Below are 15,951 nucleotides of genomic sequence, written 5' to 3' on the forward strand. Positions count from 1 at the left end.
TCTTTAGAGACAAATTTGTTTTAAAATAAAAATTTTAATTGTTTTTTTTTTTTTTTTTTTTTTTTTTAAGTATAATGTCACCTATAAAACCACAATAATTAAACACAAAATACGTTTATTTTATTTAAATTGATGTTTTTTGTTCAGCTATTTGCTTCATTAACGGCTTGAACACTTTTAATTAAGAGATATTACACCTCCATATTTAATTATTAGTTGGCTTATGAATGTAATTATTTGTATATTGAACTATGAAAATAATTCTTAGAACTCTATCAAAATAATTATATTCTAACTACAAATGTTAAATGAACTTGACGCAGATAAATTTTGAAATATTAATATTATTACTTCTGTTGATTTAAGAACATTTATTAGGTACACAGAGAAATTTTTTGTAACTTTTTTTGAAACTTTGTAAAGTTTTAAATATACTTATTCTTACGAATAGATTATGTAGATTTTGGAAAAAGAAGCTAATTTCTAATTTACTAAACAAACTTTAATTAAAATCATTTGTTACAAAAATTGCAGAATCCTTTGTTAGTAAAATTTCAGAATCCCACTCTTATTTCTATAAGCAAAAAAAAACATATATTTTGAAAATGTGCCAACGCTTATTCTCATACACCGACATCATGCGTTTGTATAACAGCAAGTGGACTACATTGCATTTATATTATGTGTACTACAAGAACAATGAGTGTATACGATGTTGCCAGATTTTTATTATCTCCGCGTGACTTTTTACCTTTTACCCCTCTAAGTGTGATAAATGTTCTTAATATGAGCTTCTTCTTCTTCTCGAAAATGTAGAAAAAATTATTTTGTAATAAATTGAACCTCCATTTCAACAAAACGTAGGGAACGATTTTGACATAGTCAATTTAGTTTAAAGTAAACAAAACTATTTATATTTAAATAATTATTAGATGATTATATATGGATTCTTCACACGCTATCGAAATCAAGCGTCTGTAATAGAATAACACGCCTATCCTCTTGTACAATTTCATACTTTTTTTTGTGATTTTTAAAAAAAAATTTTGTTAAAATTATTATTTTATTTTTGTTACAGGGTAGGGGAATCCAGTAATCCAAAAGAAGCACGACGGTCAATACGTGATCCGACCAAAGAACGAACCTACACAAAATATCCATCTGAAATTGATTTATTCCAATATCGTCGTCAACAACAGCTCTATCAAAATAATAATCAATACCAATCATCGACTGTTGATTACCAATATATTGATCATCATCACGATTCTGTTGATTATTATAATCACTCATTATTACCAATATGCTCCGGGAATAATGGTAGTGTCTTAAATGGTCCAATATCGGGTCGAACTAGTCAAAATGGTGGAAGTACAACAACGGGACGTGCAACATTAAGACGTTCTAGATCGTTGGCTGTAACACGTGAAGATATTTACACAGATTTAAAAAATCAAAATTTACGCACACAAAAACAATTAGAATCAACAGCTGCCTCATCAACTTCGGGAAAAAATCGCCGTTCGCAATTAATACCACGTGCACGGTTGATCGACAAAGGATCGTTTAAGGAAAGGTAATTTTTTATGATTTACAAATACTTTTAGATACATATATGCCAACAAGGAAGATATTAGTCTAAAATTGGATTATGTCGTTTTAAGACTGAATAACAAAAAAACGAAATTTTGTTATAATTTTTAAGCTTCCTTAACAAAATCTTGGAGTTATAATCAGCAATATCTTTATAAATTATAGCTCATGTGCTATTCTGATGTACGAGCTATAATATTGCCAAATTTCATTCAAATACATTGAGTAGTTTTTGCGTGAAAGCGTAACAAACATACAAACAAACAAACAAACAAACTTACTTTCATATTTATAATATATTTATATATTTTGGAGTTGGCAACCCTAATTGTTTAATGAGTTTGTAAATATTTTTATTGAAAAATTATACATAATGCTGTTGTTCATTTGGTGACTAATTGGTTCATTTCGTAGCCGTTTACGAGATATTATCTTCCGTAATTTTTCTTTACATTAAAAATGTGTTTTTGAAACGCATGCTGTTGATTATTACCTAGTTATTTTTACAATTACTCGATCGATATGAAATTGTTATGAAAATACGTTAAAATTGTTGATATACTTCATATAATTATGTGGGAAATATGTGAAAGTTCACTTCGTATAAATACTAGTACTTAATCAATACTAACTACTTATGTAAAGGATATCATTAACCGTTTCCTTATTACATAATGTAAAACTATAATAAATCTAATATTTCCTTCCCTCTCAATAACTCTAGTTATAAATAAATATAGAAAATGAAATGAACCAAAACACCGCCCATTTACATAGATTTATGACAATTAGGCCTAAAAATGATAATTATATAGCATTGTAAAAACAAAATAAATTCGATAAGTATATTCAAGATTATTTCTGGCATTATCCGGGAAAAATATTGATTTCGTACAGAGATCTCAGTTTGCCCAACGACTAATCAAAGTCAATAGAAAACGTCTTGGTTTGCTGATGTGTTGGCAAAGAATGACGAATCAAGTTTGTTTTTAATTCATATTATTGTTTTTTGCTGTTATGGTAGCAGAGAAATGGCCACTGGTTCAAATTTTGGCCGTGAGAAACAAGTGAAATTATATCATACTATGCATAACAACTATTTGAATATCAAAGGGATTGATCCAAGTTATAGGTGTCGATGCAGGTTGATGCTAAAATACTTATTGTATCCAAGCTTGAAACTATACTATCATTCAAGGTTAATTCAAAATTGAAACCAATTTGATTCGACGCTTGGTCCAATGGTTCCAGGCTTGAAACAATATTGAATACCTGGTTGTTATTTCCACTATTAGCACTGCCTGATGCGTAGAATGGATAGAATTCTATTTTTGAATCATTTATTTATCGATTAAAAAATTTACATTTATTTGAAAAAAGTGTTTATCATCAATCAGTGGGACGAAAACAAATCAGTTTATTAATCATAACATCAGTTAAATGAAATTGTATTATGTTTTTATATGGATCACTAGAGAACAGATTTTGCGTTTCACATTAATTTATTGTTATAAGTTTTAGTTTTGAGGTCTTGTTTTGTGGACAATATTTAAGTATTTGTTCAAATTGATTAGTTCACGTGATTTTTTCTTTACATTAAATATAAACATGTGCTTACTTTGAGGAAAGTCTTTACATTTTCAATAAACCCCGGTATGTCGTTGGTAGAATGCAGGGCATCGCTGTGTGCCATAGGGGTCCTTTCTCTACATTTTTAATTCTAAATACTCTCTTAAAAAAAAAAATTTCATACTGGTAGCGCCTATGTTTATAAGTACAAAAATAAATATTTACTGCCCGTGAAAGCACGTACATTAAAAGACCTGAACGAAGTAAATACTATTACCACTCGATAAAATAGTTATTTACGAAATGTGCACTACGAGTGCGTAGCACGATTGCGTTATTACACGTTATTACATTGCGTTATTACACGTATATCATACAAAACCTTGGGCAATCGCAGAAGTACGTTAATAATGCGTAATTACACGTATATCATACAAAACCTTATTTATGCCTCTAAAATGTGTAAATAGAACATTAAAAAATTTACTATAATATCTTTTTGTTAGTTTACATTTTGCCAGTAGTTTGGAGTTTGGTAATGAATTCATTACGATACAAGTGCGATAATGAACTATTTTTCCCACGCATATTTAGTAAGGAAAAGAGTTCTTATCTCACAGATGTAGATAATAAAATTACTTATAAACAATCTACACATGTTGCTCAATCTATTTTTCTTCTTTGTGCATATTTTCTGTAAAATTAGCTAATTGGCTGTTGTAAACGTAAATTTTACATGTCGATTGCAAATGATAATTTGAATAATCATATTTTAAAAGCAATATAATGTAAGCTTTCTTCCAAACTCTACCAAGAAACTTTGAATAAAACGCAAAAAGTTTTAACTCACCATTTTATCTTCAAAAAATATTAAAAATGGAAACCAATAATGCTTACCTGAAACAAAAATATAAATCATTAATAAACGAAGTAAGCTAAAAATTCCTATTTATGTGAAGTATGTAAAGCTTTTATAGCAACGCTTTTTTTTTACATATTCTTGAGTTGTAATTGTTATTCAGTCAATCAATGTTTCATGTTTTCACGAAGAAATAACCTATAATACGTAATTTCAATATCCATCTTGAGCTTATCTATGAACTATGGCTCCAAATTCAGTTTTCACAAAAAAAAAAAAAAAACATAATCCACTCTCTAGTAATAATAACGTACCAAACAGTATTCTATTAAAAATATAAAATCAACAACATATTTACATATTTTAAACGTAATAATAATGCAAATAATGAAAAACTATTTGCATTTAAATAAAATCGTTTTTAATAAAAATTTTTAATAAATTGAAATCTAACAAAAAATTAAAAACATACAAAAAAATAAAATCAAATTAGTCTACGAAAAAATTACGTAGAAAGGCTTTATGAAAAATTATTAAAGGGAGTTTAAATTTTTCAAACAATATTTCAAAATTTACTGTAGCACAACTACTTTCGAACGTTTATTCATAAATTTTGAAATTTTTAGAAGGGGCGAGGTTTTTGAATAATTATTTTAATTTTTAATTTGAATACATTGGCTTTTCTCAAAATCTCAAAATAGGCATATCCGTTGGGTTAAGAAATTCAACATCAAAATTGAAAATAAAATTTTTTTACAAACTGTTTTTATTTATTAACAAGTTTTTTTGTTTTTAAACGCTGCTGTCTAACTATTTCAATATGACTAGACAAGGATGCAGATACTTTAAAAATAATCCACAATAACCGAGGAGGTAGACTATTGGACTACACCAGCTCATTGCAAATATACTTGAGTTGTTTCATCAGGGCCAATGTTTTGAACGTTACACGTACAATTTAATTAATTCGAATTTATATTTTTACTAAATATAAGTTATTTTAAATCACAATTAAAAGATCGAACTACTTAAATAAAACATTCGATTCGTTAGAGCGTTAGGAAACTTTGTGACCTAAATTGACTTATAGGAAATTAAAAATATGCATTTTATAATAGCATTTTAAATTGACCGTAAATACTAAATTCACAAATGTATTCATGGTGATGAAAATGATTTGAAACTGTGACAGAATTGGTCTCCGAGATACCTGATGCCCAGAGCGATATTCTCGTCATCTCCTGGAATTTTCGGGAAATTCGTTATAAAATTGATTCAAACTCGTTACTCAGAGGGTTTTTGGAGTCGCTTAACACGATATCGCGACATAATCGATCTCCGAAATACCTGGTGCTCAGAGTGAATGGTATACCCGAATTACGAGTTTGAACTGATTATATAACGAATTTCCAGAAAACTCCTTGAGACGACGAGGATATCGTTCATCTTGGGCATCAGGTACCTCGGAAACCAATTCTGCGATATTTGTGTTCAGTGACCCCAAAAAACCACGGTTTACAAGTTTAGAATCATTTTCATCACTATGACCCGAACTGTGAATTGAGTATGGTCAATTTAAAATGCAATTGTTAAATGCATATTATTTATGAAAATTGCATATTTTTAATTTCTTATAAATCAATTTACGCCACAATAATGAATCGAATTCAGAAAACCGCATTCAAAATCTTACTGCTCAAAGTATACCAACACAGACGTTGGCACGTTTTAACTGACATAATAAAATAAAAAAAATTATATTCAAAAGTACAGCAAAAAAACTTTTACAATCGAAATTTAAATACAATTGTTTGCCATACCGATCACATTAACAATACATGAAATGCTTTTCCAAAAATTACTTTTTAATACCATCAGTGTAATTTTTTTATTGCACAAATAGGTACAATATGTTTTTGCATCTAACATTTAATGATTATTAAAAATGATGACTTTTTCTCTATTATATAAATAGGCAAAAGTTTTTCTTTTTTATACAAGAGAGGATGTGAATTAACACCATAAAAATAAAACAATAGAAAAAAACTTTCCGTTACGTTCGAGTTAGTTAACTTTTGTTATTGTGAACAAACTTCTTTGATGGACAAAATGAACTTTTCATGAAATAGCACAAAAGCTAGGTTATATTACTGTAGGCTTTTATTATTTTATTGCTGTTTTCCCTTACTCTTTTCATTCATTATAGCGAAATAGTTTGTGAAAAATCATTTATTGACTATTTTCATTGTTGGATTTTAATTAAGATAATATCTCTGATGTTACGATAACAATAATAATAATGCACAGTGACATCAAAAGTCTGGGAACGATCAAATTTTTCGTCAAACATGAATGTAAAAAAATGGATATAGAATAGGCTTTTGTCCACTAAGAATATATCGGTTGAGAAATAGTTTCTAATGATTAATCATGGTATGTAGATAACAAAACACAAAATTATTAAAAAAAAAAAATGGATTATTATTATTTTTATAAAATAATTTTAGTAAAATTATGCATCCGGACAGGTGACAGCAAACACCAATCAGACGTATTGTGAAAGTATTACATCACGCCATAACAAACACAACGTAAACATATTTTCTCTGAAAAATAACATAATATATACCAGGATCTAAAAAATAATCCTAAAAATTTTTGAGATGTCCGTTTGATAAACTATACCATCAAACATAAAAGTGTTTAAGTTTAATCCAGCTTATATAACGACGAAAGTAAAGCCCAAATTTATTATAGTTTAAAGCTGTCTGACAGGGAGAAAACATCTTTTGATAGTTAACCAAATAGCATGTTTAAAATTCCTTTTTTTTATAATATAACGAATGTAAGGCCCAATTTCATTCATCTATGCTACTTGTTACCTGTCAAAGCCACCATCATTCAAACTTCAAAATCGGGGCTCGTTCTAATCTATATTGGGGACATACGCAGAGAAAATTTCAGCTTTTATGAAGTAACGAAGGCCAGATTGTCGCGGGATCTTACTCTATTAGTAGTAATTCACATAAAATAATCTAGATATCTATCTAAAAAAAATTTCAAAATCAAATGCCAAAATTAAGACATAGAAAAGTCAAAATAAAATCAGATGAAAATGATAAGTTTTCTTAATGTAAGTTTTTTCTTCTTAATTTGAATAACAATTTATAGAAACATGTCCTTAAAGCACATCATAGGGAGTTAGTAACAAAAAAAATCATCGATTTAATGAAGTAATATGTCTAACTAATATCGTAAACAAATCATTAAATTTCACCTTCATAAAAATGAATAACAATATAATTATTATAGACGTTGCATAATTTGATTATTTCATGGTTAAAAAAAATTATTGTACTCTAGTACTACAGTAAAGATCAAACGAATAAAATCTTTTTAATAACCTTGTCATTTCAATTCTCGACTATTATATTTTATGATGTACATTTTTTGCAATGTTGTTCTGTAGTAAATAATTAGTATCATACAGATGATAGTCTGTGATTGAATTTTAAGTATGATCGTAAATACGTAATCAAGATTACAATTGTAGGAACGAATGAAAATAGCAATTGATCGTTGAAAAATTAGTTTTCTGAGAAAACTTTATTTTCTTATTTTTGGATTCTCTGCATGCTTCGGAACAAATTTTCAACCAAACATTTCTCACCAATATTTGAGCCCGTCCATTATTTTTAATATTGCTGGTTGAGTTTGGTATCCTTTTGCAGTTATCATGCTCACGGTCAAAACTTAATATATCCTGGTATAATTCATTATTTAAAGGCTATTATAAAGGCAATTTTGGTCTACATCATAGATAAATAAATTAGTTTCCATTATAACCATTATATTGAACATAGGGACAATACCTTATAACAGAATCTGTGATATGATCGCATATCTTGAGCAAACGTGGGATATAGAAGTATAAGAAATATAGTATAAAAAGTTGTATGTTATTATCCCTAGAAATTGGCCAAAAGTACATACATATTTTTACCCAATTTTAGGAACTCAATTGGATATTGATACTCAGTTGGGAAATCCCTCAGTTGGGCTCTCATGGCTTAATGGCTCGATATTGCGCTTGCCACTTTGGGGCATGGGTGAAAACTCATAAGGATAACTCTATGTAAAAATAAATGACCCGATATTGAGCCTGCCCACTTGAAACATAAATGGGAACCTATTGGAATCAGCCTATGTAAACATAAATGGCTCGATATTTTGCTTGTCCAGTTGGGACATGACTGGGATAGCCTAATGACTTGTCGAATTTTTATTTTAAACCCACATCAGTTGATATTTGTACGGCAACTCATTGGGACAAGCCCAACGTTTAAAATAATATTTCAAATGTTATTTTTTCCACATTAGGATTTTTTTCAAATTTAATTATATAATTTGTGCACCAAAGTGAGTAACACAACAGTAAATCAGGGACAAAACGGCAACGTAAGTGGATATGAATACAGACAACTTCATTTTCGTTCTTGTGGAAAGAGCTGATTGGGACCCAAATACGTATCTCCGCTGTATTATCATTTATAATCCCAATTGGGCAGCCCAGCTGATACATTATTAAGTGCACACGCAAATTTCTAGCCATCTTTATCTCCAATATTTCAGTAGTAATGACCAAAAAACTTATTTTTGGCTGCTTTTTTCAAAGATGGAAATTTTTAGTACATTTAATATTTATATATACCAGCATTCTTGATGATGCTTCGTGGTAAAGTTTCTTCTATTTTTATTTTAGTATAAACGTATGCAGAAAAACCACCTTAAAATTTATCTCTATTTTGAGTATTCCAAGAGTATGATCCTCTGCGGTTTCTATATAGTTGATTTTTTTTAAATCTCTCGGTATATAAATAAACCAAAGTAAAACCATAATAAAGTTAAATAAAGTAAGAATAACAAGAACAAGTAGTTGATAATACTGAAGAGTATAAACTACGATATATCATCGGCGACGATGAAACTAGATTAAGTATATGATTGAATAAATAAATTCATTATTTTCGACACGAGATGCGATACTTAATCTCTTCAGCTTATGTGTTCACTTGTAATTAAGATTGATTGTTCAAAGTCTGACGACTAAAAACAAAAAATCGTTATCATGATTAATTATTACTACAAGATTATAATCACATAGAGGAAACTAAATTTAAAACAACAACAACTCATGAGTGGTAAAGTCTTATTTCCCTCCCATTAAATGCTTCTTAGTATTAGATGCTTATTATTGAAATGGAATTTTTCATGTACTGTTCATGTAGAAGAATAAAATTTGCACGTTAAAGTGAGAATGGGAGCTCGGTAAGTCGACACAGTGAAAGTACAATCCCTTAACTCCTAAAACAAATTGTCAACCCTTTAATTAAACTTGGTGAGCCTGTGGAGGAGCGCAGTCTTAGAAATCGCGAAAAAACACGATATTATGACTTGAAAGGAGGTAGGGGTGCCGAGAAGATGACCCTTCCTCGACATTCATATAGATTTTCAATATTCTAGCTCAATTAAGAGTCCACGATATTTTGGCAGAAAACAAGGGGAAACGGTAGGAGGAAGTTTACACGCTCAAAAGGTACTTTCTTGATAATGATTTAATCTCCGTGTAGATTGTAATTTTCAAGCTCAATTTAGAGTGTCTGTCATGTTCAATTTGAAAAGTATTTTCCGAGTGCTTTTGAGGTACCGGTTCTTTAGCCAGTATGTATAAATCAAATATTCCCAACGCCGCACAAATAGTCCTCTAGGGGTTCTATAATACATTTCCATCCCTCTTCGTTGGCCTTCTACACAAAGCATCAGTTTATATTTCTGGGGAAATATGGCTAAAAAAACATAATTAATTATGTAGAAATAATAGTTATTCATTAAATAAAATATGAAACTGATTTATTAGAAAAACTAAACAAAATTTGTGATGCATTATTATAAATCATCTACATTATCATCATCTTAATATATATATTTCTTGTGTGCGTGTGTATGTGACTGAACTCCTCCTAGACGGCTGGACCGATTTCGATGAAATTTTTTGTGTGAGTTCAAGGGGATTGGAGAATGGTTTAGATTTACCATTCGGTCCACTACAACTGTTTTTAAGGGTTCCACACCAAAAAAGTTAAATCTCATTAAATGGTGGGAGCGCATATAAATCATATCACATTATATTACAACTTACTATGTGTACTATGTATTTTTTATTGTCAATAGGCATTTATTAGAGCCATGTGCGAGCGCAGCGAGCTCCACTGCCGAAGGCCAGGCCAAAGGTCCAAGCTCAGGCCGGTCCAATAAATGGGAGTTAAATTGGGGTTTAGCGGGATGAGTGTAGCAGACAGGCTAAACGTAGTATAGGTATTAATGAATTGTAGTTACGTTTCCACAGGACAACGTCTGTTTGGGCCGTTAAATAATTTTGTGAATTCAGATGTTTTTTTAATTAATTTTTATTTGTAAGGAGTTTTTGATTTTGGAATGTTTTACATCAGATTCGACGGATGAATCATCTTAATATATATATTTCTTGCCATTCATGATTCAATATTATTCTTACAATATTAGCTCATTAAAAAAAGACGTGTGTACAGGACAACGTCTGTCGGGTCCGCTAGTATAATAATATAAATTCTATGATCGATCATATGAGAAAAACTATAAACCTTGAACATATGGACTAATGAGTAGTTTTATTGTGATATACTTATAATAATACATAAGACAGTATCGAATTTTTATAGCATAATTGAATCCATATACCAGGTACGCCAATTTAAATATCGCAAACGCAAAATTATGTTTCTAGATTCTCTGAAGTGTTTTAGCATAATATTTAGGAAAAGTCTCGAAGCATTTGAAAATCTGCGATTTTTGCGACACTTTTGAAGCTCGTAGCAATGAGTTAGAAGATTTTTACTAATAAATTATTTATGTACTAAAAAATTGAAAAGCTAGTAAATCGCCCAGTATTAAGCGACTAACATGCAAAAGATATGCAAATTTTGGAAACTTTGTGTTGTTTTAAAAAAGCTACAAGGGCCCTTAACATTGTTTCTGGACACTATATTCGAAATGTAGCGTGTACATTGGGTATTTCAGTTGAGTTTCCGAAGTTTTCTTCCGAGTTTTAAAGAAATCTGAAATTTTTGTTAAAATAATTTTGGTTTAGTGTCTACTACATGGCCCAGAAGTAACCAAAGTCAAATATTTAAAATCGTTATTAATAATAGTCGAAAGAGCGGCCAAAACCGGAACTTCTTCAATATCGCATATTTTGCCAGAAATCCTAGTATTACGATATTATTGCAAACTTTTGATTCAATTGGCTTAAATTTTTTAATATTTTATTACTATCAGATTTTTTTCCAAAGATCGATCTTTAATGCATCATTATTGTAAATTTTAGCGGAATTTGGATAAATTCATTATGTTTTTAAAACTATAGTTCTAAATATTATAATATTTAGAATACTGTTTTTTTTCAAATGAACACAATTTATAAAAGCTTTACGCTCCGTTTTTGTGTGCCACTTAGTAATGTGTACAAAATCGCTTTCGTTGAAAATGTCGGTAATAAATTTTATAGATAACCAACCGTACTCCGCTAGGCAGTATCAGTAAAATTATATGGTTTTATACACAAAATTTATGGCTTGTTTCATTAGTTAAGGATATAACGATATCTTTATTTACGTATAAACATTTTGTTTTATATATTTCATGGGTTAAGTTTCACCTCAAAATATTTTCCTGAATTAATAAAATTACGAAATTATTTTCCAAATTTAGAATTACTTGACAAATATAATTTGTTGGGTGTTGTTAGAGATATTTGGGAGGTATATCATAATGCTACTAAATTGGAATAGAACAAAACCAAGGAAATGAAAATAGGATACTCTTCAGTTAATGCTAAAACTACCTACTACGAAAATTTTTTAATACGATTTTCCAACTAAAAGAACAGAAATTTTACATGTATTCTTATGGAGACACGTACTTAAAATTATAAATTAATTTCCATTGCCATAAGAAAGCTACAAAACGTTCCAAATTTTCAAATTATATAATTTGTACATGAAATTTGGAAGCGTACAAAAATTATAAAAATTGATTCATAATAAATCTGATAAGTTTATACTAGCTAGCATCTAGGTACTAGAAAATTTTCAATTGATATAAATAACCTTTTATTTCTGTTTTCAGGCCCACATACCAAAACTTAGAACGCAGCACAATAAAACGAGCATCTTGTCGCAGTAACAGTGTTACCGATTACTATCAAGGTGTAAACGAAAATCATATCATACCTGTTCCACAAAAATTGGAAAAATTACAAACAGTATTGAGTTCTTGGCCAGAAACCCATAATATTATACAAACATATCCTCAAATCAATAAAAAGGAAGCACAAATATTAGATTCGAATAGCACTACAAATGATACCAGTAGTAATAACGAATTTGATGACCAAGACGATTATATTAATCACGGTAATAATACTTCAACGCATGCACTGATTGCTGGTCGAAAATCACATAATCCAAGTGAGATCGATAGTTTAGATTCGAATTTCCAAAATAAAAGTAGTACAAGTTACATTTGCGTGGATGAAGATCAGTATAACGACTCATCAGATGAATTAGAAAAACCTGGCAATAATTTAGGTTTACCGTTGCCAAATTACTATCCTGATTCTGTTTACGATACCGATTTATCACTCACACATTGTCATAATTCAACATTTGATTTAGATGAACCACCTGCTCAGCATACTGAACGTGTATTACCAGAAATAAACGTAACATCTTACGACAGTGCTGGAGAGAAAGAAGCAAATATTGACGAAGAATTTGAAGTAACGTCTAAGGCATATCAAACAGATTCATCAACATTAACTATTTCCGACGAGTTTAACTCATTTGTAGAAATTCCATTAAATAACGAGCCACCCAAGGAATTAGTTTATACTCAATTAGAATTTAAACCAAAAGTTGTTGGAACTGAAGTGAAAAAACCTATTGAGCAAACTTACGATCAGTTACAACCTAAAAAATCGGAACCCCCACACAATAAAATTAAGAACTTTATAAATAAAAATATTATATCAGTGTTTCATTCCGAACAATCAACTAAGCGGAATAAAACGGACGATACACCACGCGCAAGCGCTTCAGAAAACCAGTATTATTCTTTACCTGACGTCACAATCTGTAAAAGTCTACGTAAGTGTGCCCGTATTGATGCGAAATTACGACAAATAGACAGTACGGAAAATCGTTTTGTTGTAAATATTGGTCCACAAATTATTGACACTGAAGAAGAAATTAGTTCTGTAAGTGTACAACCAGAGGAGCAACAACATCAAGTACTTTCAGTACCAATTGAAATTGCAACTAAGTGTAAAATATCAACGGAGAAATTAGACGGACAATCAGGTGCATCATCGTTGGATATTAATTTAGATACTTTCCACGATGAAATTAACGTGAATTCGTTAATTAACGCTAATAATACAGATAAAGTTACGATTCAAGTTGCAGGAAGCAATACTGAAGAGAACAAAGATAACGATAATCAAGTTCAGGAAACACATCATATTGAAGAAACACCCAGTGAAATTTCAATAGCTGAAGAAAATCAATTTAAAAAATTGCGAGGTAAATCTAAAAATCAAGATAGTTTTAAATTATATTGTGCACGCAGTGAAATTAAAGTAAATTCCGAGGATAAGAAACCAAATGAATCTGGCAAAACGAATGATAAGAATTGTGCAATGCCCCGTCCACAAATTATAAATATTATTAAAGACGCCAAACAGTCGCCTATACATCACAATTCGGTCGTAACCCTTAGCAACGACACACTAAAAAATACATATAGTAACATTATTGAAAATAATAATACTACTAACCCTGTAACACATAAACAAGACAACGTTACTATTGTAGAATCATCTCCGACGCCAATTGCCTCTTCCTCATCACCACAGGAATATGAAGAGAAAGTAAATACAGTTAAAACTTACTGGGATAAAATGATTGATAAATGTGACGTAGATACGAAAAAAATGGGACAAACAGAATCATCAACAAAACCAAAAATTACACAAGAAATTCCAAAAAAAGTTGAGGAGCCAAACGTAAAAATTATCGAATGTAATTTACCGAAAAAAATTGAAGTACCAACAATTAACATAGAAAATGTACGAAAAATATTTGAATCAAATGGATCAAATGAAGAACCAGTAGAGCAAACACCAACCGTTAGTCAGGTCGAACAATGTCGAAAGTTATTCGAACCAACTCCAGAAATCGATCAATCAGCGGAAGATTCACGAATGGGAGCATTCGTTAAAGAATCATGTTCATTTTTTGAAAAAGCTTACGGTACTCTCAAAAAATCGCTAACTCGTGTAAATGAATCTGAAGAAACTTGCGAGGACAAAGAAAATTACTATGATAGTATTAATTATAACTTAGAAATAGTGGATACTAATGAAAAAAATAATGAAGAAAAGTCTGAATCAAAAGAAAAACCAAAGGAACATGTTATTGTGCGTCGTACTAAAAGCGCTGAAGAAGAACAAGAATTCGATCATATTCGTTACAAGGTAATGAAATCGAATCTATTCCAGAAAAGTATTTACAGTACAAGTAAAAAGGAAGCTCAATTTGATGGACTTCTACAATATTTACAAGATTACAGTTTTCAAGAATTACTTGTTAACAATAATGTTGTAATTATTGAGCCAGTTCGAACAAAATTTGAGCGTGATGAATCGAAAGCTAATCAAACAAAAATATCACGTCCGGCTAGTACAAATTCTTTGCCACATCGAAAAATATCAATTGTTAATGAATCAGCACAAAAAGATGATGATGACAAACAGAAAAAAAGTAACTTAAAGAAACATTTCTTCTATCATCCAATTCGAGTAAATCGTGAGCTAATTGAAGAAGAACTTCCAGATCCAGAAACTGTACGTAAAGTACGCACATTTTTCGAAAAAGAATTTGGTGATGAATCAACAATAGCTAAGAAATTAACAAAATCACAAAGTACGAAAAATCTATCTGAGACAAAGCCAAAACCTCGAAAACGTATTTTACGTTACTTAACAGTTGATACTAATTATGGTAACAAATGGGATTCAGGGAGTTTATCCAGTGGTGTTTCAAGTGGTGGATCTGAATTATGCTGTGATGAATTATCACCGAAATCGAATGATAATCTTTTTTCAAGTGAGGAAAATGTTTGTGATCCAGATTTACAGTATGATGCAAGTGTTAGTCAAGATGTTTTAAAAAAAATTCGTGAATGTGGTACTACAATTACATATTATGGGGGTAAAGTTGTAAATGCTCAAAATGGACCTTTATCAAGTCCGATGAAATCAATAATGGATGAAATTAAACAGAATAACAAGAGCACGAAAAAGCAAGGCCGAACATCTACTTTAGAAATTAAAAAGCGTCAACAAGTGCCCTCTTCAATCACAGAGATTACTACTTCGAAAACTGATGATAATGAAATAAATTCACCATATCAAGGTATTAGATTTAAGCTAGTTAAGTCAAACAGTTGTTCGAGTCGTTTGGAATTAATTGGAGCTACAACAAATGAAAAACCGTCAAAATATTTACAAAAACGTAAAAGTTGTAACGATGTTAAACCACTAGCAAATAAAGAAACTGATAGTTTTAAATCAACTGAATTTATTGAAAAAACACAACAAAACAAAATTAATGAAAATAATAATAATAATAAGCCATTATCGAAAAATTTAAATCAACTAAAAGAATTTTCCCCGCCAAATCCAAACACAAAATTTGGGGAAATGATTTTTGAAGAATTTGAAGTTGCAGAAAGTTTAAAACCAGAGAAATAATTGAATTAGTGCGGAAACAATT

The 15,951-nt window shown here is 30.0% G+C and overlaps 2 protein-coding genes across 2 annotated transcripts in view; one reads left to right on the forward strand and one right to left on the reverse strand.

Moving 5' to 3' along the window:
* The window catches only part of LOC123306027, a 91,776-nt gene extending 75,841 nt beyond the window's left edge, over nt 1-15,935 (forward strand). Inside the window, exons 3-4 of the mRNA XM_044887889.1 lie at nt 1,079-1,576; nt 12,245-15,935. Of these exons, the coding sequence (XP_044743824.1) occupies nt 1,079-1,576; nt 12,245-15,929 (4,183 nt within the window). The 3' untranslated portion in view covers nt 15,930-15,935. The remainder of the gene's footprint in view (nt 1-1,078; nt 1,577-12,244) is intronic.
* LOC123290942 (calcium uniporter protein, mitochondrial) overlaps nt 1-15,951 on the reverse strand; it is a 225,254-nt gene that overhangs the window by 121,212 nt on the left and 88,091 nt on the right. The gene's annotated exons all lie outside the window — the stretch shown is intronic.

This window comes from Chrysoperla carnea, chromosome 1 (genome assembly GCF_905475395.1).
Source record: "Chrysoperla carnea chromosome 1, inChrCarn1.1, whole genome shotgun sequence".
Classification (NCBI taxonomy): Eukaryota; Metazoa; Arthropoda; class Insecta; order Neuroptera; family Chrysopidae; genus Chrysoperla; species Chrysoperla carnea.